Below are 25,844 nucleotides of genomic sequence, written 5' to 3' on the forward strand. Positions count from 1 at the left end.
TTGGTTTCTTATGTGGGTTTATTGTTAGGCAGTTTTATTAAAGTCCTCCCAGTGCGGTAACAACACACAACAGCAGTCACGTTTTCGTCTACCTTTCGTCCTACAACTAAATGAAGATAAAACTGAGATAATTGTTTTTGGTGCTAAAAAAGAAAGGTTTAAAGTCATCCAACACCTTAAATCACTGTCCCTGAAAACCTCAAATAAAGCCAGAAATCTTGGGGTTATTTTAGATTCTGATTTACATTTCGACAGTCACATCAAATCAGTAACAAAATCGGCCTACTATCACCTCAAAAATGTAAAAAGACTTAGAGGGCTCATGTCAGCTCAAGACTTAGAAAAACTTGTACATGCCTTTATTACCAGTAGGCTAGACTATTGTAATGGTCTCCTTGCAGGTCTTCCCAAAAAAACTGTCAGGCAGCTACAGCTTGTTCAGAACGCTGCTGCTAGAGTTCTAACAAAGACCAAAAAATGTGAGCACATTACACCAATTCTTAAATCCTTACATTGGCTCCCTGTACATCAGAGAATAGATTTCAAAATCCTCCTGCTCACATATAAATCACTACATGGTCTAGGGCCCAAGTATATCACTGATATGCTCCCACTATATACGCCCTCTAGATCACTAAGATCTTCTGAGACCAATCTGTTAGCGGTTCCAAGAGTAAACTCAAATCAAGGGAGAGCATCATTCAGTCACTATGCAACACATAGCTGGAATAAACTTCCTGAAGATGTCAGACTCTCCCCAACTCTCACTACTTTTAAAACTAGACTGAAGACTTTTATGTTCACCTTCGCTTTCAGCTAAATCTTTTAATCTTTTAACTTTTAACGTCTGCACTGTTTTTATTTTTATTGTCTGCATTTTAATTTTGCTTTTATTTTCTTTCATTTCACTTTGTTGTCTGTGAAGCACTTTGAGTCTGCCTTGTGTATGAAAAGCGCTATACAAATAAAGTTGCCTTGCCTTGCCTTGCCTACCGTAAAGCAGTTCGTATGCCGTAAACAGCAATGTTATCACACTCTTAAACAGGACAACACTGCCATCTACTGGATAGCCTCCGGACACTGAAATTCAAGTATTTCTTTTATTTATATGTATAAAAAAATTTTTTTTTAAATAAAAATAAAAAAATAAAAATATATATATATATATATATATATATATATATATATATATATATATATATATATATATATATATATATATATATATATATATATATATATATATATATATATATATATATGTGATATATATATGAAATACTCGAGTTGGTTAATTCTAGCTGTAAATATACTCCTCCCTTCTTAACCACAACCCCGCCCCGCCCCACCCCACCCCCACCTCCCGGAATCAGAGGTCTCAAGGTTGGCAAGTATGCGTTGCACACAAAATTAGAGTAATGATACGAACAATTCAAAGCGTGGGAGGAGGTAGCCTACAGCTAATGTTTCATAATCCTGCACAAAATACAGATCTGCTTTTGTAACCTCTAAAAGCCTTAGTGGCCACATGCGTGGACAGCACCTTTTAGCTCTTATTTCCAATATTTCCAAAATTGTGTATAGTACTGAATTGGGGTCTTTTGCTGACATATGGACACTTATACTGCTATCTGGTGGTGTCAGAAGAGTATAACATACAATGGAATTATGAAAAAAAAAGTGTAAAATAAAAATTAGCATGTCACTACACCTGAAGTACACAACGTGTACTTCAGGTGTAGTGACATGCTAATTACATCATATCAAAAGATGATTTTTAGTTATTCTATTTAAGGTCCAATAAACCCAAATACAAAGAGAAATAAAAAAAAGCATGTAAACAAACAGCTTGGGCCTTAAGAGGTTAGGGCTACACACCTTGTGAGAATAGACCCAGGGGCAAATTGAACAGAGACCGTAATTAAAGCATTTACTTTGTAAACAGTTTTTTTGAATAGTGGTTTGCATGCCGACACTGAACACGTGGTGTCAAACTTAAATCTTTTCAGGCTCCAAACCACAATCGTCACCTGAACACGGTCAAGATTTTTTTCAATCTGGGCGGCGTGGCTCAGATGGTAGAGCAGCTGGCCATAACTTTGAGGGGTTCCTGGTTCGAATCCACCTCCCGCCATCCCAGTCACTGCTGTTGTGCAAGATACGGCACTTCCGCTAGAAGCGCGCCGGGACACGCATCGCGGTCACACGCTTGCAAGGCTGCAGGCAATCTTAAATCTCCGCACCTGGGTCTGACGAGGGCAGGCAGCATAAAGACCAGCGGACCCGAAGATCCAGTGCCGGAACGTAGTTCACTCTCGCAGTAAGCATCCCGTCTCTGGCTTCCCTCACTCATACCTGCTCTCTCTCTCTGTGCCTTACCTGTTCTCGTGTCTTATGTCCTTTGTGTTCCCCGTAGTGCAGGGATGTCCAAAGTGCGGCCCGGGGGCCATTTGCGGCCCGCAGGTCATTTTTTAGCGGCCCCACGGCCCATTTTAAAATAAGATTAAAAAAATTACAAACCTAAAAAGTGGTATGAAAGACCAAACAGGTGAAATGTAACAAGAAAATGATGCAATGTTTACTCTAATAACACAAAGCTGCCATGCAGGCTGTTTCTTTCTTTAAAAAATAATAATGAATCAAAATCAATGTTCTTATTAATTATTGACCTATCCAAGGCTCCAATTACGTCACATTAAATATTGCACTTTGAGATATTTTTTTGGGAAAATGTTGCATATTTTGTGTTTGCCATATGAAAAATTTAGCTTTTTTTTTTTTTCAAAGAAGGGCCTAAAACGAACACACAAAAAACAAACAACAATACAATTTATAATTGACGGATAGATCTGAAGTTGATCTCGAGATTATTGTGTTAAAAGTAAACCGTAAAAAAAAATTATAATTTATTTTTTAACACTTTAATGATTAGGACCCTTTTGGTTCCCCAATATTTTTTGTGTGATTTGTTTTTAAGTGTCATCGCTCAAAAAATAATAATGAATTAAAATCAATGGTGGTATGAGTTATTGACCTTTTTAAGGCTCCAATTATTATATAATCTGAAATATTCCATTTAAAAATTTTATTGGGTGAAAATATTGCATATTTTGTGTTTTTTCCATAAAAAAACAGGTTTTCTTTGACAAAAAGAGCATACGACTTAAATCTTTAAAAACGTTATATTGACAGATAGACCTAATGTTGATCTAAAGATATAAAACTTGAATAATAATAAAAATAATAATACTGAATAATGACACATTTTTAATATTTTTTGGACCAAAACCCTTTGGGGTTTCCAGGGTCAAGCCTGAGTGGAGGCCTAAATGTTTATTTTTTTATACATATATTGTATTGGTTTTTAAAATAAAAAAATATCAAAATGGCCCCCGCTTGCTTTGATTTTTCAGTGTTCAGTGGAAAAAGTTTGGACACCCCTGCCGTAGTGCTTCCCCTGTTTCCCGTGATCGAGCAGTGTGCCTCGACTTCCCTCTGGATTCCGGACTGCCTCTCCCTCGATTCTTGACCCCTGCTTGGACAAGGACCTCATTGCTTCTCTCCAGCCCCCGGCCACTTGCCTGCCCACGGACTGCCTTCTCGCCTTGCCCGTATGGTCTGACGAAAGATTCATCCAACACGCACATACAACAAACTCTGGTAACATTTACATTGTTAATTCTACACATCGTCTTGCACCTTGCACTTAGAGTAGCATACACATCCCACCTATTCATCAGTGTCAATAAACCTATTGAACTGGTTCCTGCCGTTGTGTCATCTCATTCCCCCGCCGTACGTAACAAAATGTAAATAATGGGTTTCACAATGTTGCTAGAGAAAAGGCGCTATATAAATGTAATTCAGTTCACTAAATGGAAAACTAACTAAGGTTTCTGCTTGTATGCTGGGACTTTTAAGTCATGAGGAAAAGGCAATCCTGACAGTCAAGAATTCCAATGAATCCATCCTGTAACATGAGCGCGTTGGAGAGTAGATGACGGTGGGCTGAGGCAGATTTATCTCTGTCCTCAAGGAACCCCGCTTGGGAATGGAGACGGTTGGACATAGCAGGATGACATCCATTTATCTTTAGCGGTTGCGATGTCTTGTCCAAAGCTGCGTCGTCATTTAGCTGACCCCTTGACTGAACTGATCACATGGGCCCCGGTGTCGTCAGAGGGCGAGACGGAATGCAAATAAGCTCTACTGACACGCTTCAGGTCTGCGGCCAAGAGGCCTCCTGGGCATTGTGACCATGCTGGCCAGACCATCTGTAGTCATACATGACTTCTAAGAATAGAGCGACACTCTGGCAGAGACAAGCGCACAACAACAACATTCAAATTCAAAATGAAATGGACACCCTGCTGAGTTGGTGCTCCTAACGACATTTGTTTGTTAGGACCATCTTCCCTCTCGGGGGGGGGCGGCAATGAGCTGGCCGTTTGTATCACCCTCCACCGCCGAAGACGTGATTATGTATTTGTGCATGGAGGCAAGTGACAAGGCTGCTGGGCCTCCCTTGAGTCACATCCTAATTAGAGCGTTCTAATGTGCTACAAAGACGGCGTTAATGACCTTTGCCATGGACGCAACGTGTCTGAATGAGTAAACTAGCGACAAAGGAGCAGAGACATACAGCATGACTCATAGCACGACTCTGTGCAACATGCAAATGATGCATATGAGCATAGCAACCTTACACACTTTGGGAGTCTTTTTTGGAGTAAAAGGCTACACTTCACCGTTTAAAGTCGGAATTAGAACTGAAAATGCAAAGACAATTTTAAAAAACCAACCAGAGCTGACTAGAGATGTCCGATGATGGCTTTTTTGCCAATATACGATATTACGATATTGTCCAACTCTTAATTGCCGATACGGATATCAACCGATACCGATATATACAGTTGTGGAATTAACACATTATTATGCCTAATTTTGTTGTGATGCCCCGCTGGATGCATTAAACAATGTAACAAGGTTTTCCAAAATAAGAGAACAACTTCAACTCAAGCTATGGAAAAAAAGTGCCAACATGGCACTGCCATATTTATTATTGAAGTTACAAAGTGCATTATTTTTTTTTAACATGCCTCAAAACAGCAGCTTGGAATTTGGGGGGTGTATATTGTAGCGTCCCGAGTTCTGGGAATTTGTTCTGTTGTGTTTATGTTGTGTTACGGTGCGGATGTTCTCCCGAAATGTGTTTGTCATTCTTGTTTGGTGTGGGTTCACAGTGTGGCGCATATTTGTAACAGTGTTAAAGTTGTTTATGCGCCAACCCTCGGTGTGACCTGTATGGCTGTTGACCAAGTATGCATTGCATTCACTTCTGTGTGTGTGAAAAGCCGTAGATATTATGTGACTGGGCCGGCACGCAAAGGCAGTGCCTTCAAGGTTTATTGGCGCTCTGTACTTCTTCCTACGTCCGTGTACACAGCGGCGTTTTTAAAAGTCATACATTTTTACTTTTTGAAACCGAGACTGATAATTCTGAAACCGATACCGATAATTTTCGATATTACATTTTAAAGCATTTATCGGCCGATAATATCGGCAGTCCGATATAATCGGACATCCCTAGAGCTGTCCACATGAGACTTCAGTAAATCTTCTAAGACTTCATCTCAATGTACATTAAGTCCAACATTATTAAGTATGCAAAAATAACCTTTCTTACCTGTTTTTGTGTATTTGGGATCTGGATAAGTCCCGCAAATTTGAAATCAAACCATGGAGGCAGGGCAGAGATATTTATAAAATAATCTTGCTTTCCTTTATACTTCCTCCAAACAAGGCGATTGGAATTTGCCCCATTCCAAAAAGCAGTTATCTCCATTTATGGTACATATTCCCCCTGAAGAGCTTTGCGCGAGTCTGCCATTGTAGCCTGACGTTGGAGCCAATAAGTTCCTTCTTTTTCTCTATATTCTTGTTGTGAGGCAGACTGGCTCGTACATGCACATGCATCTTACGCTGTTGTCATTTCTAATACAAAGTAGCGTATAGTTTTTAGGGAGAAAACGCAGTCGAAGGTGGAGGCACATAAATGAGACCTTCCACAAAAATCAGAAAGCGGTTTACGGGGAGGACGGCGCACAACCCTTTAGCAGAGGAGCATGTTCGACAGCACACAATCACGGAGTACTTACAAGCAGACACGGTGTGTAGACAGAAAGGAAGAATGGATGCATTTTGGCCTATAAACTAAAGATAAAGGTGAAGTTATAACACTAAAATGCTGCTCTGCAAGAGGTGCTTTTAAACATGGCTAGCTAGCTAGCGGCTAACATACATTCACAGTCAGTAGTGTTTTAGCTACTTCTAAATCACTAATCCTCACCTCCAAGGAGACAAATAAAGTAAGTTTCTCACAAGTATCATCCCTGCAGGACGAGGAATAGCTAAACATGCTTCACTACACACCGTAGGAGGATACAATAGCTCACCGCTAACAGCAAGTGAGTGCTCCTCAATGTAAACAAATGCCATGGGTGGATCTACACCTGACAACCACTGTAATGATACCAAGTACAAGAGCGTATCTAGTCGATACTACTATGATTACATCAATATTTGTTCTCGTCACAAAATCTGTTTTCCTTTCTTTTAAATTTAAATCATGTTTATAAACTCAGAAAATATGTCTCTGGACACAAGAGAACCAAGAGACCATTGTATTACCCTGTAACTACTTGGTATTGGATCGATACCCACATTTTTGGTATCATCCAAAACTAATGTTATAGTATCAAACAAGAAAAATAGTTACATTTCAACTGAAGTGTAGATGGAACATGTTTTAACATAAAAAAAATAACCAGATATTAACATTAAATGAACGATTTTCTACCGCTTTTCCCTCATCATTTTGACAAAATAATAGAATGATAAATGACACAATATGTTACTGCATATGTCAGCAGACAAAATTAGGAGCCTTTGTTTGCTTACTTACTAATAAAAGACAAGTTGTTTAGTATGTTCACTATTTTATTTAATGCCAAAATTGTTCTTCGATTGCAATAAGAAACATATGTTTAATGTGCCTTAAGATTTTTTTGTTATAAATGATAAATGATAAATGGGTTATACTTGTATAGCGCTTTTCTACCTTCAAGGTACTCAAAGCGCTTTGACAGTATTTCCACATTCACCCATTCACACACACATTCACACACTGATGGCGGGAGCTGCCTTGCAAGGCGCTAACCAGCAGCCATCAGGAGCAAGGGTGAAGTGTCTTGCCCAAGGACACAACGGACGTGACTAGGATGGTAGAAGGTGGGGATTGAACCCCAGTAACCAGCAACCTTCCGATTGCTGGCACGGCCACTCTACCAACTTCGCCACGCCGTCCCTTAAAATAATGTTAAAATAATGCCAATAATTAAATTGTTTGTGGTACCCTTTATTTAGAAAAGTATCCAAATACATTTTGGTACCGGTACCAAAATATTGGTGTGGGGACAACCCAAGTCCCTTGCCACATCTTGGCTTAAAAAAGTAATTACTTAGTTATAAATTACTTCTCCCAAATAGTAATTGAATTAGTAACTCAGTTACCTCATTGTAAAAGTATTTAGTTACTCAGCTAAGTAACTGACGTTATTTTTAATTCCGTTACTTTATACGCTATTAGGTTCGATAACATCTTAAACGTCATAAATGTTTATATTAACTGATTGAAGAATAACAATATAAACCTAGATTGCAGTGTTCCATATGATATGCATAGAAACAAAAATTTATAAAAAAATTAATATCCCGTAAAGTAACACGATTGAATATTCAAAGTACAAAACCCAATACGGTACCAAAAATGTACAAAGGTAAAAAGACACAGGAACTTTTGGCCTTTAGGTTGTGCAATTCTACGCACCGGTATACCAAATTAGTCTGAATAAATAAAACTGTTTGCAAGTTTTGGGCAGATAAATGACTTGCATTCTAACAACAAATTGTATTTGTGTAGAAATATTAGGGTCTTTTCTTAAACTAATTTTCAATATACAACAGGGCCGGTTCAAGGCAGGCATATCTAAATGAACTAAACATACCAATACTGCAATGGTATTGGTCACTAGAGGAAACCGAACCAATCAGATTACGCTGTTCAGTTGTGTGGCCACTGATTGGCTCAGCCTCAGATTATTATATTGGACTAAAAGAGTGTAAAAGTGAATAACGGATGTTATTTTATGTCTAGAGGAATCTCATGTTGAAAAATGCATTATGAAGGTTGTAAACAGGTTTTTTTATGCTCTAGCTATGAAAATATTACATTTACAATGATTCCTACTACGCGGAAATTCATTTACCACGGTCATTTACGGAACCAATTAATAGCAATAAACGAGAGATTATTGTCTGATTGTAACGTACATCGTAGTTGTAGTTTTGTAGTCATGTTAAAATTGTCGTGAAAAATCACAAAAACACTACTAATCAGTAGCACGTACTGTATATGGCTTATCCAATATCAATTAGCATCAAGCTAGTGCGTTTTGAAAAGTGGAGCATTACTTTGAGTGCTTGTAGGCATGCATTGGTTTTTGTTTTTGTATCATTTTTGCTATGTTGTGTCTTGATTTGAGGTATTTCAGATTCGATTTTTGAATGTGTGGTCGACACTTTTCTAGTCTCCTTGTTTAATGCTAATTGTTTCAATGACAATACACGTCTATCTGACCATCTATTTATCTGTCTAGCATGGACAATTGCAACATGCATGTTACCAAATAGGCCTGTTGGCCTGTCAAGTGCTTGAGTCGATGCAGAGTCTGCAACAAAGGTATCAAAATATGGTAGCGTTAGTTTTTGTGAATCTGCACTCGGCAGTACTGACGGTATTCGGTCTGAAAAGTATCCCTAGTAAAGGTCAAATAACAGGAATACATCAGAGAGAATAAATGGTCGGTTTCAAAATACAAATGTTGTCAAAACTCTTGTCTTTGTATGCTGCCAAACACTGTGTTGCCCGTTTTTCCTCGTGTGTAATTCTGGAGAAAAAAATAAAGAAGTCTACCATTGGTGACTCAGTCTGTTGTGTTTTTTTTTTTCCAAGAGCAAGTTGTGTGTGGTAAGAAAAATAGTTTCACTAAGGTGGAGCTGCTTGGTTCTCCCCGGCCTTTCCTCCTTATTCTCTCGTCATGTCTTTGCCCAACAAGAGTTATCAATAAAATGTAAAAATAATGCTCAATGTTCAGTTTTTGACTCTAAAGTTAAGTCTCTGTGATAAACCAGGCCCATCAACACATGACCCCTTCAGTGAGAAAACACATTAAAATGTCTGACCTGCCGACCGCATTCCTTCATTTGACTCCATGAATAAAACCCGTCAACTCAAACCAGATGTCCGCACTACAAAACACAATAAAAATATCATAATCAGATGATTTTTGTCTTCACCTTGTGACATTAAAGATGATTCGCAGAAAGGAAAGCTTTATGTGATGAGTTCAAGGTTTTTCTTTTATAATGTTTTTTCCCCCAAAGGGTCTTTATTGCATGAGAGGATGTCAAAGACCTATCATCTCCAAACTGGATGAGGCTTAGGTCAGGTTCTGGCAAATAGTACATCCATATCTTCTGCTATCGCTTAGAAATGATGATCATGCATAATGCGCAAATATTTTACTTTTAATGTTCGGCCCACGCACTGGTAAAGTATGATAGCAGCCGTCAGGCAGCAAAGAATGATGGTTAATATTTGAACCCCCCAAGAACTGTTTTAAATTGGTACTGTCATCGACGACTGGTTGGAGGGGAGGATGTATATGAATGATCATAATCACGATTGATCATAAACTGTTCTGCATAGAAATAGGTGTGAAAATGAGTGCCAAGAAAAAATGTATTGTTTTTGTGGATTTATTTTCCACAAACTCAACTATGATGTACCTGCAATGCTAAACAAGGTTGTCAGCCATTTTTGTTTTATCTGTAACACATTTAAGTTGAAAATGTCCAATATTTACAATCTTTTTCTTTGCTTTTACATTTTTTGGGTGAGGACTGTACCGTATTTTCCGGACTATAAGGCACACTTTTTTTCCCTCAAAACTCGGCACTGTGCGCCTTATAACCCGGTGCGCTTAATGTAAGGAATACGTTTGGTTGAGCTTACCCACCTCAAAGCGATTTTATTTGGTACATGGTGAAATGATAAGTGTGACCAGTAGATGGCAGTCAAACATAAAAGCGATAAGTGTAGGCTGCACTATGATGGCAATATGTCTCAAGTAAACAACACCAACATTTTAAATGTTCCATTGTAAATATAGAACATTACACACGGCGCTCAAAAATCTATCAAAATGTTTTAGTAGGACTTTGGTAAACTATGAGGCCGCACCGCTTGATGGATTGTCGGTGCATTAAACATACGAGTATTATTATGGTGTGTGTATAAGGTAAGACCTATTATCTGGTGTTTTGTTTCGTAATATTATGCAAAAGCAACATTTCTTACCCTCTGGTACCTGCTGATATGTATTTGGGATCTGTAGAAGTCCTGAAAATTGCACGCGTCCGCACCGACGCTATAGTCGATAAGCTTCTTTTTCTCTATCTTCTTGTTATGGGACATTCATCCTCCGCTGTTGCCATTTCTAATATAAAGTAGTGTAAATTTCTTACTTATATCTGTCAGTAAACTCGCCATGAAAGCGCTAAAACATACCGGTGTAGTGAGTTCACATTATTGACCCAAGGAACTTTAGTTATTAGAGTTCCGGTCGGACGGTTTTTCACGGGACACATTTCCTGTGTTGTTGTTTCCGGATGAGGAGATGCTGCTCCGTTATTGATTGAAGTAAAGTGTGAATGTCATTAAAACAGTGAGCTCCATCTTTTGACACTTCTTCCACTCCCGTCCTTGCACGCAACACATCTACAACAAAGATGACGGGGAGAAGACGCTGCCCAAGGTGAGCCACGTAAATAAGACCGCCCACAAAACGGCACATCCGGAAGCGACTGTCAGAAAGCGGCTTGAAGATGATCTGTAAAACATAATCTATGCAACATTTTGACCAAAGAATAACCATTACATGTTATGTAGACCACAAGGAAGTGTTTTGAATTTAGAAAAAAAAGTGACAAGCGGTAGAAAATGGATGGATGGATAATAATAATATGACTCCTTTAATGTGCCCTATAATCCGGTGCGTCTAATATATGAAAAAAGATTAAAAAAAGACCATTCATCGGCAGTGCGCTTTATAATCCGGTGCGCCCTTTGGACCGGAAAATACGGCATACTGTAGTTCCCCTACCCGAGTATTAGAAATGGTTGTGTCCCGTTGTCTTACATCATCCTTGGCGAGCCAGGAATTGGCCTGCTAAAAAACATTAAGCAGTGTTTGGCTTGTACATCGATTTCTGTAAACATTTTAGCCAAATATATTATTAATAGCAAGTAAAGATGACTGTGATATATATATATATATATATATATATATATATATATATATATATATATATATATATATATATATATATATATATATATATATATATATTGTAGAGCTTTGATTAAGTTTTTAGGCCTGGGCCAATATTCGATAAGCCAATTAACCAACTATAAATTACAATTTAAGTCGGTAAGTTTTCCAGGGTCCAAAAAGCGCCATGTGCATACATTCAAGAGCATCCACGCTTTTCATCGCTTTTAACGGCCATGCACGTTTGTACCATAGCGGAATGAAAAGAAGGGGGTGAATTGTCCTGTCCTCATTAAGTGTCTTTGACTCTTTGTGCAGCGACACGGGCCCGCTAGCATCACACAGTGCAACTAGCTAGCATGCAGCAGCTAACATGGACAGAATTATCACAAAACCAAATACCACCGCACCAATTTGGGAATATTTCAGTTTAAACCTTTGGAACAAGATGAGCCGATCAACACTCACATTCGGCCAGTTTGCCGAATGTGCGCGACTACAACACCCATTTGGAAAACAACCACTCAACAGTCCACACTCACTTCGCTTTTGGTGAAGAAGCCAGGTCTCTGTAAACAAAAACGGTGCAAAATAGTGTGCGCATACAGAAAGTGTGGTTAAATACATCGCCAAAGACATGCTGCCATTTAGTACTGTTTATATTGTTACTTTGTACTTTTGTTTAAGAAGGTCCTAATTTGATTGTCAGTTAATGTGCAACTCTACCTCTCCCTGCATGTTCAATACTGATGTGCAACTTTGTTTGTCAAAACTTTATTTAGCCATTTTATTTATTGTTATGGTATATGTTGTGTATATTTGAGCCAACCCCAATTTCCTCCTTAAGATATTGTATAGCGTTGGTCGTAATTTTATTAAAGTTCAAAATTTTACTATCAAAGTATATTTTATTATTTTCATAATAATTATTATATGTAACTATTATTATGTATTATCATTACATCAATGGTTAATTTGGTCCCATAAAAATAGTGGCAATGTTTTTGTTTTTTGGCAATAATTCGTAGGTCAATATATCATCAAGCAAAATTTGTTATGGGCCCAGGTCTTTAAGTTTCTACATATCTACATAAATATAAAGTGGTTACAACCATAACTTTTTTGGGGCTTTTTATTGCAGGTCAAGCTTATCTGCTTGTCTCCTCAAATGGTTACTGACAGGTCTTAAAACAGCGTTTGCTCTTATAAACCTCTCTGGCTCTCATGAGAGGAAACTCCTGGATTTTTGTCTCGGTTCACCTTGGCTGCATTTCCCCCCTTTTTCCTGTCGGTGTAGATGTACTGTATTTGTCTTGGTCTGATGCTACATATTTTTTGGTCTTTCTTATCCAATATTGGCCCGTTGGTGGCGCTATAAAAAGAAGGGCGGAACATTCCATTCAGTGCAGTGTCGAGGCCAAAGACGCAAGACTGATGAGTTGACAAGAAGTCGAAATTGTGTCAATGATTTAGTAGAATTATCTAGAAGACAAACTCAGGTTATGAGAAAATAGTCCAGTTAATACCACGTCATGGTGTTTGATCATAATAATTACAAAGACTGGGATGTCAAACACTTTACATTTAAAAGAATAGAAAATGCATTAAACGTTTGTTCATCACAGTTCATTGGTTCCTGGTCTGGAGAATAGCTGCAGCATAAATAAACAACAATAAATACATTTTTTTAACATTATGTCAGCCTTCTAGACATGAAATAATACCCTTTACACACGTTAAACTCAATATACCAGTAGTAATGCTGCCTGGGGATGAGCCAATCAGTGACCATGATACTGAACAGCGCGCACTGAATGGGTTGGTCTTTGGGCACGACACGATTCAATTCTTGAGGGTAACGATTTGTTTCAAAATCGATTCTCAATTCAAAGCGATTCTCGATTCAAAATCAACACTTTTTAAAAACATTGGATGCCAGTTCTACTATTAACTACATTCCTCCATAAAATACATAAACAGCTCTGATCAATTTCTATATTACTTAAAATAAAACAGGTTTTGTTCAATAAAATGCTTCCCAAACATTTAATAAAGTCAAATACGAATAAGGCAACAAGAGAAGTATCCCACACTTCTCTTTTCTTTTTTTTTTAATAATGTCCTGCCCAGCTTCTCGGGCAAATCATATAGCAGATGTAGATGCCCATATCGACTGTTCAGACTTACTTTACAAAAGAGAAGTGTAGAATACTTCTCTTGTTGCCTTACTTGTATTTTGACTTTATTAAATGTATTTATATTATCATTTGGTGCAGCCGGGCCGGAGCAGGAGGGGATAGAAAGAGAGAAAAAGGAAGACAGAGGGGGGAATTGTGGGGACAAGAGGGGGATTAGACAGAGAGACAAAAACAACAACAGCAAACACAACAACAACAACAACAACAACAACAGAGCAACATCAGCAAATACGACATGTACAAATATGATGGTAAAAGTAATAGCAAATAAGCAGTTAGCGAAAATAAAAATAAAAATACAGAAATGACAATGAGCATTATTACACTAAAAATGGAGCAATATGAATACCAATAGAAATAGTGCTATTGATAATAAACAATACCAATACTTTACCTTTATTATCAACAATACAATTGTTCAAATGCAACAATACATATATACGTAATGATAACTTGAGATACGAAAGAATGCAGAAAAATGGAGGGTAAGAAAGAGAAGCAACCTACATTAACCTTGTAGATTGTTATAGTAACAATAGGTTAAGCTTTGTCAGTGTGCCATGTGTTATACCCAGTTTACCCTAGGGCAACAACGTTAATATATGTTTGATGAAACGTGATTATGTGCATGAGTGAATGTGTGCATATGTACTTGTATATGTACAGGATGTGTATATGTGTGCTTGTACAGTGAATGTATATGTACAGTATGTGTATATGTGTGTACAGCGAATGTATGTATGTACAGTATGTGTATACAGTATGTGTGTTTGAACAGTGAATGTATATGTACAGTATGTGTATATGTGTGTTTGTACAGTGAATGTATATGTACAGTATATGTATATGTGTGTTTGTACAGTGAATGTATATGTGTAGTATGTGTATGTGTGTGTTTGTATATGTACAGTATGTGTATATGTATGTTTTTACAGTGAATGTATATGTACAGTATGTGTATACAGTATGTTTGTATAATGAATGTGCGTGTGGATGTACGAACTTTGAGGGTGTAAATATGTACTGTATTTATTTGTATATGTATGTGGGAGCGTAGGTACCTATGTATGTGTGTATGTATGTGTGTGAGTATATGTGAATTTGCATGTACAATACATTTGACTCCCAGTGTGTGCGGGAGCCAGAGTACGGCCCCAGCCTCCCCGAGAGCCCATCCCACAAACAGTAGGTGTGGTGCCCAGGGAACCAGGGGCCACCGCCCCCACGCAGCCAAGCCGGACAGCGACAGGAACCCCAGAGCCTGGCCCACCGCGCCGCCCACAAGGGCCAGCAGCAGGCCGCAGACAGACGCACCCGGCAGAGGACAAGGCACGAGAAAAGCAGGGGGCAGCCAGACCCCAAGCCAGCGAGAGACCACACCCCACACGGACAGAAAGGCGGGACGCCCCGCCCGAGGGGCCCGGAGACCCCCCGCAACCGGACGGGAAGACCGCCCCCGCCCCACCGGCAACAGGGCCCCCACGAGCCCCCCCCCAACCCCCGGAGAGCGCGGCGAGGCCAGCCCACGGCCACCCCACCCAAGCCGGCCGCCACAGGACCACCCAGCACGGGGCCACAGGAACCACCCACCCCACCCGCAGGGACCCCAACGATGGAGATGGAACAACCAGCAACCGCCCCGCCGAGTCCCCCCCTGAGGTAGGGGAATAAATAAATAAAATAAATAAATACATAATAATAATAATAATAATAATAATAATAATAATAATAATAATATTAATAAAATATATTTAAAAAAATAAGAAAACAAATAAATCTATTTATAAAAAAAAATTAAAAAAAGAATTAAAAGAAGATCACAGACATGCTGACACACAAGGTCGCTACCCCAACAACTGGCCGACTCGCAGCACCTCGGAATACCCTACAGCACCAAGCTACCACAGTAGACGCAGGGACCAGACCCAGCAGGCCCCAACCAAGACGGCCACCCGGAAGGGATGGACGGTGGGACCCAGGAGCTCCAGACACGCAGTCCGGATGCAGTAGCCTGAGGCGCCGACCCCTACCCGACAGGCAGGCCCAGAACGTACCCCCAGAAATATACATAATATATATATACATACACATAAACATACACATGTACACATACACACACATACACATATATATACATACATACATACATACATACATACATACATACACACACACACATACACATACACAGTTTGTCAGCCCCGACAACCACCACGCGCGCGCGCTGCCACCAGTCACAACATCAGCCACCCCCCTGCACCAGACCCAGCAGCCACGGGCGCCCACACCACAAACAAACGGCAGCAGAAACAGCAGCCACAACACCCCCAGACAGCCAGCACCACCCAATCAAATCAAAGCGATAAAAAAAAAAACGCGACCGGCAACCACACGCCAACAGGATCACAGAGACCAGCCAGCGCCAGCCCGCCAGCAAGCCCAAACGCCAACACGCAAACAAGAGACACCAACACCCCCCCGCCCCCCTATTTGGCCACAATACCCATCAATATGTTTGGAGGAGAAAAAGTGAGGCCTTTAATCCCATGTACACCATTCCTACCATCAAGCATGGTGGTGGTAGTATTATGCTCTGGGCCTATTTTGCTGCCAATGGAACTGGTGCTTTACGGAGAGTAAATGAGACACTGAAAAAGGAGGATTACCTCCAAATTCTTCAGAACAACCTAAAATCATCAGCCCGGAGTTTGGGTCTTGGGCGCAGTTGGGTGTTCCAACAGGATAATGACCCCAAACACACGTCAAAAGTGGTAAAGGAATGGCTAAATCAGGCTAGAATTAAGGTTTTAGAATGGCCTTCCTAAAGTCCTAACTTAAACGTGTGGACAACGCTGAAGAAACAAGTCCATGTCAGAAAACCAACACATTTAGCTGAACTGCACCAATTCTGTCAAGAGGAGTGGTCAAAAATTCAATCAGAAACTTGCCAGAAGCTTGTGGATGGCTACCAAAAGCGCCTTATTGCAGTGAAACTTGCCAAGGGACATGTAACCAAATATTAACATTGCTGTATGTATACTTTTGAACCAGCAGATTTGGTCACATTTTCAGTAGACCCATAATAAATTCATAAAAGAACCAAACTTCATGAATGTTTTTTGTGACCAACAAGTACGTGCTCCAATCACTCTATCACAAAAAAATAAGAGTTGTAGAAATGATTGGAAACTCAAGACAGCCATGACATTATGTTCTTTACAAGTGTATGTAAACTTTTGACCACGACTGTATATTTAGAAATGGCCGCCGCTGAAGTGGTAGCCAGTTGGATCAGCTCTGTGTTCTTGTAATGTCTTACGTCATTTGTGTTCTTTTTGAATGCGCACTGTAACCACATGTTTTCCTCATTGTGCAATAAATAAAGTCTATCCTGCCCTATCCGTATTTACATGTCCTCCTGAGAACCAGCGTCCTAATGAACATTTGGATTTTGCATAACAAGGATTTTTTTTCCTGAAATGTGTAACTGACGTTAGAAAGAGACAAAAAACAAATGTCGCGTAGGAGGATGCTGGTTCTCACAGGATTGATATATACACAATTTAGGATTCTGCAAAATGTTATGGAGTATTTCACTGAATGGTGTCAAGCAGGAATGTTTTATTGCTTATAAAACGAAGCAGGTGTGCGAGCAAATTAAAACATTTAAATGCCTTTTTTTTAAATCTCCATTATTGCCCTTTAATGGGTGTTTGACACAAGTAAACACATTTACTGTTGTTTGATATCCATTGAATAAGACTATGTATTATGTTGAAGGGGGCAGGAAAATATAAGATTTTTCTTCATCCTGCTCCTTCTCAGGCATTGGTGTGTAAATGTGTGTTTAGTTTCTGAGGTTTAATTGTCTATCGATCAAATATGCACATCAATGAAGGAGATAAATTTAAAAAATATAAAATAAAATGATAATGTTAACCTGGACAAACGTGTGTATAAACAAGCCACGCAAATAAGGATGTAGACAATACCAGACTTTGTCATTCAGCTTTTTTTACTCTGCATATTTTGGAAATGGAGACAGGTCAACATTTTGTATAAATTATGCTGAAGTCACCTTGGCCAAAGAAGTCTGAAAGTATTTAGCTAAAGGGAACACAAGAACAAGATGGACTGCCTGGCAAAGAGGCCTAACTGCTGACACTTGAGGCACTTGGAGTTCTTGCAGCTGTGAAACATCCAAATAACTCCATGTGTTTTCCAGTCACCCACTTTTGGGATAAAAAGTGTTTGGGCCAAGTATAATTGAAAGGGATCAATGTTAAATCTGAGAGTTTGGTGTGCATGTTTTAACAGAAAGGGCTTGTAAAATGTCTTGTGTTTTCCCTGCATGACTTTGTGACAGAATAGCCTTTTTCACCCACAAATGCTTGTCCTCAGAACCCAGTCAAGTGGTGGAACCAAAGACAGCAGACAATCTAAAATGGCATGTGGACAGAAACTTGGATTGTAAAACAGTCACTACAGGAATTTGCAATGTCGTGATTGCACCAATACACACAAATTCAACAAATCCTCGCAAATGATGCATGACCTCGCAACTTTGTCCATTTCCTGCACATTTTAGCCAATCAAATTTGTCTCTGAGTGACACTCAAACGCGCATGAAAGAAACTGCTGTTCTAAATGTGTCCACTAGATGTCACAATAGTAATTATTTGTATCTTTGTAGACATACGTGTCAAACCTCCCGATTTTCCCGGGAGACTCCCGAATTTCAGTGCCCCTCCCGAAAATCTCCCGGGGCAACCATTCTCCCGAATTTCTCCCGATTTCCACCCGGACGACAATATTGGGGGCATGCCTTAAAGCAGTGGTTCTCAAATGGGGGTACGAGTACCCCTGGTGGTACTTGAAGGTATGCCAAGGGGTACGTGAGATTTTTTTAAAATATTCTAAAAATAGCAACAATTCAAAAATCCTTTATAAATATATTTATTGAATAATACTTCAACAAAATATGAATGTAAGTTAATAAACTGAACTTTAAATCAAGTAGGCTATTCCATTCATTACAATGCAATATTCAGTGTTGACAGCTAGATTTTTTGTAGACATGTTCCATAAATATTGATGTTAAAGATTTCTTTTTTTGTGATTAAATGTTTAGAATTAAGTTCATGAATCCAGATGGATCTCTATTACAATCCCCAAAGAGGGCACTTTAAGTTGATGATTACTTCTATGTGTAGAAATCTTTATTTATAATTGAATCACTTGTTTATTTTTCAACACGTTTTTAGTTATTTTTATATCTTTTTTTCCAAATAGTTCAAGAAAGACCACTACAAATTAGCAATATTTTGCACTGTTATACAATTTAATAAATCAGAAACTGATGACATAGTGCTGTATTTGACTTATTTATCTCTTTTTTTCAACCAAAAATGCTTTGCTCTGATTAGGGGGTACTTGAATTAAAAAAAATGTTCACAGGGGGTACATCACTGAAAAAAGGTTGAGAACCACTGCCTTAAAGGCACTGCCTTTAGCGTCCTCTGCAACCTGTCGTCATGTCCGCTTTTCTTTCATACCAACAGCGTGCCGGCCCAGTCACATATTATCGGCAGCTTTTACACACACACAAAAGTGAATGCAAGGCACAATTGATCAACGGCCATACAGGTCACACTGAGGGTGTCCGTATAAACAACTTTAACACTGTTACAAATATGCGCCACACTGTGAACCCACACCAAACAAGAATGACAAACACATTTCGGGAGAACATTCGCACCGTAACACAACATAAACACAACAGAACAAATACCCAGAATCCCTTGCAGGACTAACTCTTCTGGGACGCTACAATATACACCCACGATTCCACCAAACCCGCCCCCCCCCCCCCCACCTCACAAATTCGGAGGTCTCAAGGTTGGCAAGTATGTTTGTAGATGATGCTACATATGCTACACATTAGTGCACCAGTCGAGGAAAATGAGAAAACTACATAAATAACATCCTGTAATTTGATTTTGATATGATTTTTTTATCTTACTAGATTGAAAATTAACACCAATTAGTTGACTGATGAACATTATCACATAATTTATACAGAAAGTATAAATAACGACAAATAAAGATAGAATACTACTAACCGCAACATGTAAGTGTAAAAAAAAAACAACCACATTATACGCCGTGGCGAAGTTGGTAGAGTGGCTGTGCCAGCAATCGGAAGGTTGCTGGTTACTGGGGTTCAATCCCCACCTTCTACCATCCTAGTCACGTTCGTTGTGTCCTTGGGCAAGACACTTCACCCTTGCTCCTGATGGCTGCTGGTTAGCGTCTTGCATGGCAGCTCCCACCATCAGTGTGTGTATGTGTGTGTGAATGGGTGAATGTGGAAATACTGTCAAAGCGCTTTGAGTACCTTGAAGGTAGAAAAGCGCTATACAAGTATAACCCATTTATCATTATTTATTATTATGATTTGTACAATTTCAGAATGTGCTTGTTCTTTTTTTAAACAAAGAAAATAATCTGAAGTTGTCCTTATTTTTAAGTTATCGTGCCGGGATTTTACAAGTCCGACCCACTTGGGAGTAGAATTTTCTCCATGTGGCCCCCGATCTAAAATGAGTGTGACAACCCCCGCTTTAGCAGGAAAGGAGCGCGCTAATTAAAAATCCTAACGTGTTTCTTCCTCGTAACAAGACTTGACTATGTGAGGAGCTCAGAGGGGTGGGTGGTTGTTCGATGACGGCCGCAGCTGCCACAAACACAGCGACGCTTCTCAAGAATGATCCTGCCCTATTTCATCTTTCAGCCAGGCGGGCCCACAGAGTACAACCTTTGGGGGGTTCACGTGGAGCAAAGCAGATGGCAAGACTCCGCTGAAACACAGCTGTCCTCGTCAAGGGATTACCGATAACGAGCTGTCTCCGACAGGGAGCTCTTGACGGAGGGGTCTACAGCAGGGAAAGGAGACCACCACAAGAAGGGGACAACATGCACAGTCACTTTAAAGGAAGTGACGTTTATTTGCAGAGAGTGGGGCTATGTTTACACAACACATGCTGTACCTCTAAAGCTGAACGCATTGATTCGAATACATGACAACGCCGAATATGAGACACCACTTCTTGGAATTGGAATGGAATGGAACTTTATTGTCATTGTACTTAAAAAGTACACCACTATTTGTTTTTCAGTGCAACCTGTCCAAGAACAGACATACAGTAGACAGGGGTAGACTACTTCAAGTTTCAATATCAGTAAAATATCATCTTGGACAGGGATGCCCAGGGATCAAATTTGGCCCAAGTGTTTTAATTTGGCCCACCAAAGGGTGGCTTCCCAAATCTAATACATATCTACATTGTATTGGGCTAAACACATTTTTACCATTATTTTTCGTCATATACTTGGGTCAATACAGTATTTTTTTTTAAGTATTACAAGCACCAAAGTTAGAACCGGTTAGGGATGTAACTATTAACGGTATAATGATAAAACGCAGCTAAATTCCAGACGGTTAGTAATGCATTTTTAATTACCAAAAAAACGTAATTGTTCCATTTAACACTGCTTACTTCCTTAAAACTGGAGCGCCACAGCGCCTGCACATGCGCACTAGCGCCGTTAGGCTCGAGAAAACGTGTTTAGCGACTTCACGGACTTTGCTTTGAAAATGTTCCCATGTTCAGAGCCGATCGCTTTGTTTCACTTCATTTCAATCGCTTCTACTTCCGTGGAGTCTCTGTGTGTGTTTAAGAGCGCAATGCTGTTGGAGGAGCAAAATATTTGATGTTGCGGTTTCATTTTGAAAGTGCAACTTGCGTCCTTCCGTCAGCTGCTGGGACTGAGAGTTACCATGCAGCAGGCCATGTGTCGGGAACGTTGTCACAACTTGTTTATAAAGTTGTTAGTTAGTTTAATGAGATGGTCACTCGTCCTTTAATTTAACTGGTAACTTTGTTCGTGTTCCAATGACATCAGTACTAGCTAAAATGTTTTGTCATCTCATCGAATTGAATGCAGGTTGAGTTGTCAGTGAAGCATAAAGATTGTGTATTCCATGTGAGATGTATCACTCCTGTTTATTTTTGTTGGCCAAACGGTTGCACTGAAGTACAAGGTTGTTGGAAAAGAACAAAGCTTGTTCATTTGACTTTATCTTCATTAGCCAAACTGCTTTGTGGTTTATTTTGATACCAAATAAGTAAACACCATGTTTTTGACATTGTGTTTTTTTCATTCCACAAAGTAATTACTTTAATAATCATTTATGTGACATAGCATTTTGTTAATGTTTTCTCGTGTATAATTAATACCTATACGACAAATTTCTGCTCAAACTCTCAATGGATCTTTGCGTGCTACATGGTCTTTGGCACTCAACATAGAAATGGAGAATGATACCTGGGACCAGGTTTTGAAACGAGTCCACTCTTCCTCGATCTGTGCAAGGCACAGGGTCATACAATGTAAGGTGGTACATAGAGTCCACTGGTCCAAAATCAAACTGGATCACGTTTTCCCTGGACTTGATCCAATTTGTGATAAGTGTCATCATCGAGGGGTAGCCGATCTTACCCATATGTTTTGGACCTGCCCTGCCCTGTCCCAGTTTTGGAAATCTGTGTTTCTTTCACTCTCAGCGGTCACTTCAGTCTATATTAGTCCTTCTCCCATAGTGGCGTTATTCAGAGTGGTACCTCCAAACGTTTCATTGCCAATCTATTTTGCCGATCTTGTGGCTTTTCTTAGCTTGCTTGCAAGGAGGGCCGTCCTAATGCGTTGGAAGAATCCCCCCCCACCCTCTCACTCAACGTGGATAAGAGATGCTCTGTCCTTCATGGGGTTGGAAAAGATAAGGCACTGTCTTCGGGGCTCTGAGGCAAAGTTCACCAAAATTTGGCATTCATTTCAGGAACATGTTGATTCCCTAAACGTGGATGCTGCTGCTATTGTTTAGGCGCACCACATTGACACTTGAAATTCTCAGTTTACTTACTAAATGTTAAACATTCCAAGGTACAGTAGCGGCGCACACTAATTAAACTGTATTATTACCTTAGTAGGGTTTTTTAATTTTATTTAATTTTATTGGGTTTTTTTTTTTTGGGGGGGGGGGGGTGTTCATGTATGTGTGTGTGTGTGTATGTTTGTATACATATATGCGTATCCTTGGTTTTATGTTTTCATAACACTTTACTGTATTTGGGTATGTGTGTGTGTATGTATGTATGTATGTGTGCATATACTGTATACTTTATTTTATTTATTTATTTATTTTCTCTACTGACTGTTAAGTTTAGTCCCTTTGAAATGTGTCTTTGTGGTGTCTCCTTCCCCCTGTTGTTTGTGATGTTTTGTGTACATTTGCATTGCCAACATTTCAATGTGTACTACTGTATATGTGTTGTAAAAATTGAAAATCCTAAATAAATCTTAAAAAAAACTCTCAATGGATCTGCCCAGATACAGCATGTACATGTACACACAAGTACATTATGTATATAACTTAAAAAATACCTCTTTCCATGAAAATGTAAAAACAGAGATAAAGGCATCATGTAATAAAAAACCTGCTGATACTATTAATGAACAAGAACACAAATATTTGTCTTTCAATATATAAATAACGTTTATCTAGAGCATTTTTAATTAGATATTACAAATTACATGATGGCGTCGTGTTCAGGCCCCAACACTGTTTTACCAAACATAATGAATAATCATGATTAATAATCGACATTTCAATATTGATGAAAATAATCGTAACTATTATTTTTCCCATAATCGTGCAATCCTATATGTAAGACTAGATCTCATACATGAACACTATTTTTATGTATATGGACAAAAAGTGCAGTTATGTCTTGTGTCCATAAGGTGCCATATTGCGAAATGATACATGTATTTTTATTTATTTATAGTATTATTTTGTTTCTGCCATATTACTTTGTTTACAATACTTATGTTGCTTTCATATGCACATTCAGCTTTCTACTTGAGGTACATACATACATTTTGAATGTGTTTGTGTTTTTTTAAATAAAACTTGGTTAAAAGCTTTCAGTATAAGTCGTTTTTCAAAGTTTTGAGCACATTTAAAATTTCCACGATAATATTGACAACCGTGATAATTTTGGTCACAATAACCGTGATAAGAAATTTTCATACCGTGACATCCCTAGAACCGGTACATTAGACTTTTCACATGGGACAAATTGGTTCGGTTTTTGTCTGACTTTTTCAAATGGAACGAAAACTAAAGTACCACTGTACTCACTAGGGATGTAACAATAAATAATATTGATAACTGCGGTAAAATTCCCGATGGTTGGTATTGCCGTTTTGAATTACAATTATCGAAAAAACGTGACTGATAACTGCAGTTTGATAAACTCACCGACTGACTGGTGCCAGCTCGCTAGCTGTCATGCTAACATAAAAACAAAAGAAAGATATCAACGCATTTCCCGTTAAGGATATTACCCAATCTAAATATATCAGAATCAGATTTATTTGCCAGTACATTTAAAACACAAGGAATTTGATTTGGTAGACGGTTCTCTCTTTGTTCAATGCAAGAAACAAGAAAAACGCAACAACTACATTAAAAAATTGCTGTTTGAACAACTACGATATTCAATTGTGCACATTGAACCTACAAGCTGTGCTCTCAGAGTGATCGTTCTATATGAGACAGAGGTGTTTTTACGGTGCATTCAAGGACGGTTGAACAGTGTAGGACTCCACGTGAGCTAGAAATAATAATTACTAATAGATTTGATTTGTTATTCACTTTTCATTTAAATACATCTTAAAGTGCTACACTATAAACCAATTTTAAAACATTAAAAGCTTAGCCATTAAAACAGATAAACTAAGACTAGAACACTATCAGTGAAGCATAAGAAACACAAACATGCAAAATGGTGGCTTTACTAACAGTGTGTTTCTTTATGACAGTTATTTAAAAAAACAAAAACTTCAGTGTGTATAAGTACTTTTTGAGCACATTCAACAATACTGTGATAATAACAAGGGTCATGATAACAGTGATAAGAAATATTCATATCGTTACATTCTTAGTACTCAGAAATTTCAACTCAATAATACTAGCCTGTTGCTGTTGTCAACCATATTTTTTGTTCACATTTGACTGTAATGCAGTCTTAACATTGGCATTAACCATGACTGGTCGATTAATTGATGGATCATGTCGACGGTGTGGGACTGTTCAGTAATTATGCCTTCGGGCGAATAAAGCACGATTGAGTGCACTACTTTGACGCCACCAGCAGAGGCGCTCTTGATTCAGTCTCAAACTATTTTGATATCCAAAGAAAACGGGCACGGCGACAGCTATAGCAACTCTACCTGGAAACATTATATAAATATAAATATACACCACACACACATACTCCACCCCCCATCCAATGCCCTTGATACGAATCCCTTAGGAGTGATGGACGGATGGGCAGCGCCTGAAGAGCTGCAGCCTGCCACCATGGCCCCCACTCCCTCCCCTCTGTTGCTAGTCTCGAGATGTACGTTGTAATATGTATATGTGCTTTGCTATGGAGGTTTTTTCCCACTCCAGACTGGGCCCCCTTAGGAGCCCAGTCTACATTGAATTTTTTTACTCATCCTTCCCCAGCGTTTACCTTCTTCCCATCTTTTACGGGGTGCCGTGTGGCGACCCATCAGCGTTCCTGTTCTGTAACCCTGTACACTGTTTGTTCGTCTAATCTTGAACGGGTTTGTGCTGAAAACAAAGTTTTGTTGTACTTGTGCAATGACAATAAAGACCTACCTACCTACCTACCTTATTCTGCTCAATGTGATACTTACAAGCAAACAGAAGTTCCGAACGATGATTATATTTTTAAAACTTCAACTTTGTTTGTCGGTTCAAAATCTGTAAACAAATGGTCGAAACAAGCACATTGCTTGAAATGTTTAGCTAAACCGCATCATGTAAACATGGCCTGGGGAATTGGTCCAACAAAAGGCAGCACAGAAGTGAGAGTGTCAGCCTACCACCTCCTGATCTAAGCAACTTTCTGCACGCTCTCTGACAACAGCATTCATATGCGAGACACATGGAGGGGGAAGTCACACGGTACCGCCAGAAGGGGAACTATTAAAACGACAAATAGCTCAACAGTAAATCACACAAACATCAAGAATATGAAGTAGAAAACAAGCCGTC

The 25,844-nt window shown here is 39.1% G+C and overlaps 1 protein-coding gene across 5 annotated transcripts in view; it reads right to left on the minus strand.

The window, feature by feature from the left end:
• The window catches only part of LOC133634039 (septin-9-like), a 220,118-nt gene that overhangs the window by 45,833 nt on the left and 148,441 nt on the right, over positions 1 to 25,844 (minus strand). The window contains exon 1 of one of the 5 annotated variants that reach the window (XM_062026986.1): positions 9,304 to 9,441. The exons of the other annotated variants lie outside the window; for them this stretch is intronic. Coding sequence (XP_061882970.1) covers positions 9,304 to 9,334 — 31 coding nt within the window. The 5' untranslated portion in view covers positions 9,335 to 9,441. Of the gene's footprint in view, positions 1 to 9,303; positions 9,442 to 25,844 lie in introns of those variants that run through there. 5 annotated transcript variants of the gene reach the window in all.

This window comes from Entelurus aequoreus, linkage group LG18 (assembly GCF_033978785.1).
Source record: "Entelurus aequoreus isolate RoL-2023_Sb linkage group LG18, RoL_Eaeq_v1.1, whole genome shotgun sequence".
In the NCBI taxonomy this organism is placed as follows: Eukaryota; Metazoa; Chordata; class Actinopteri; order Syngnathiformes; family Syngnathidae; genus Entelurus; species Entelurus aequoreus.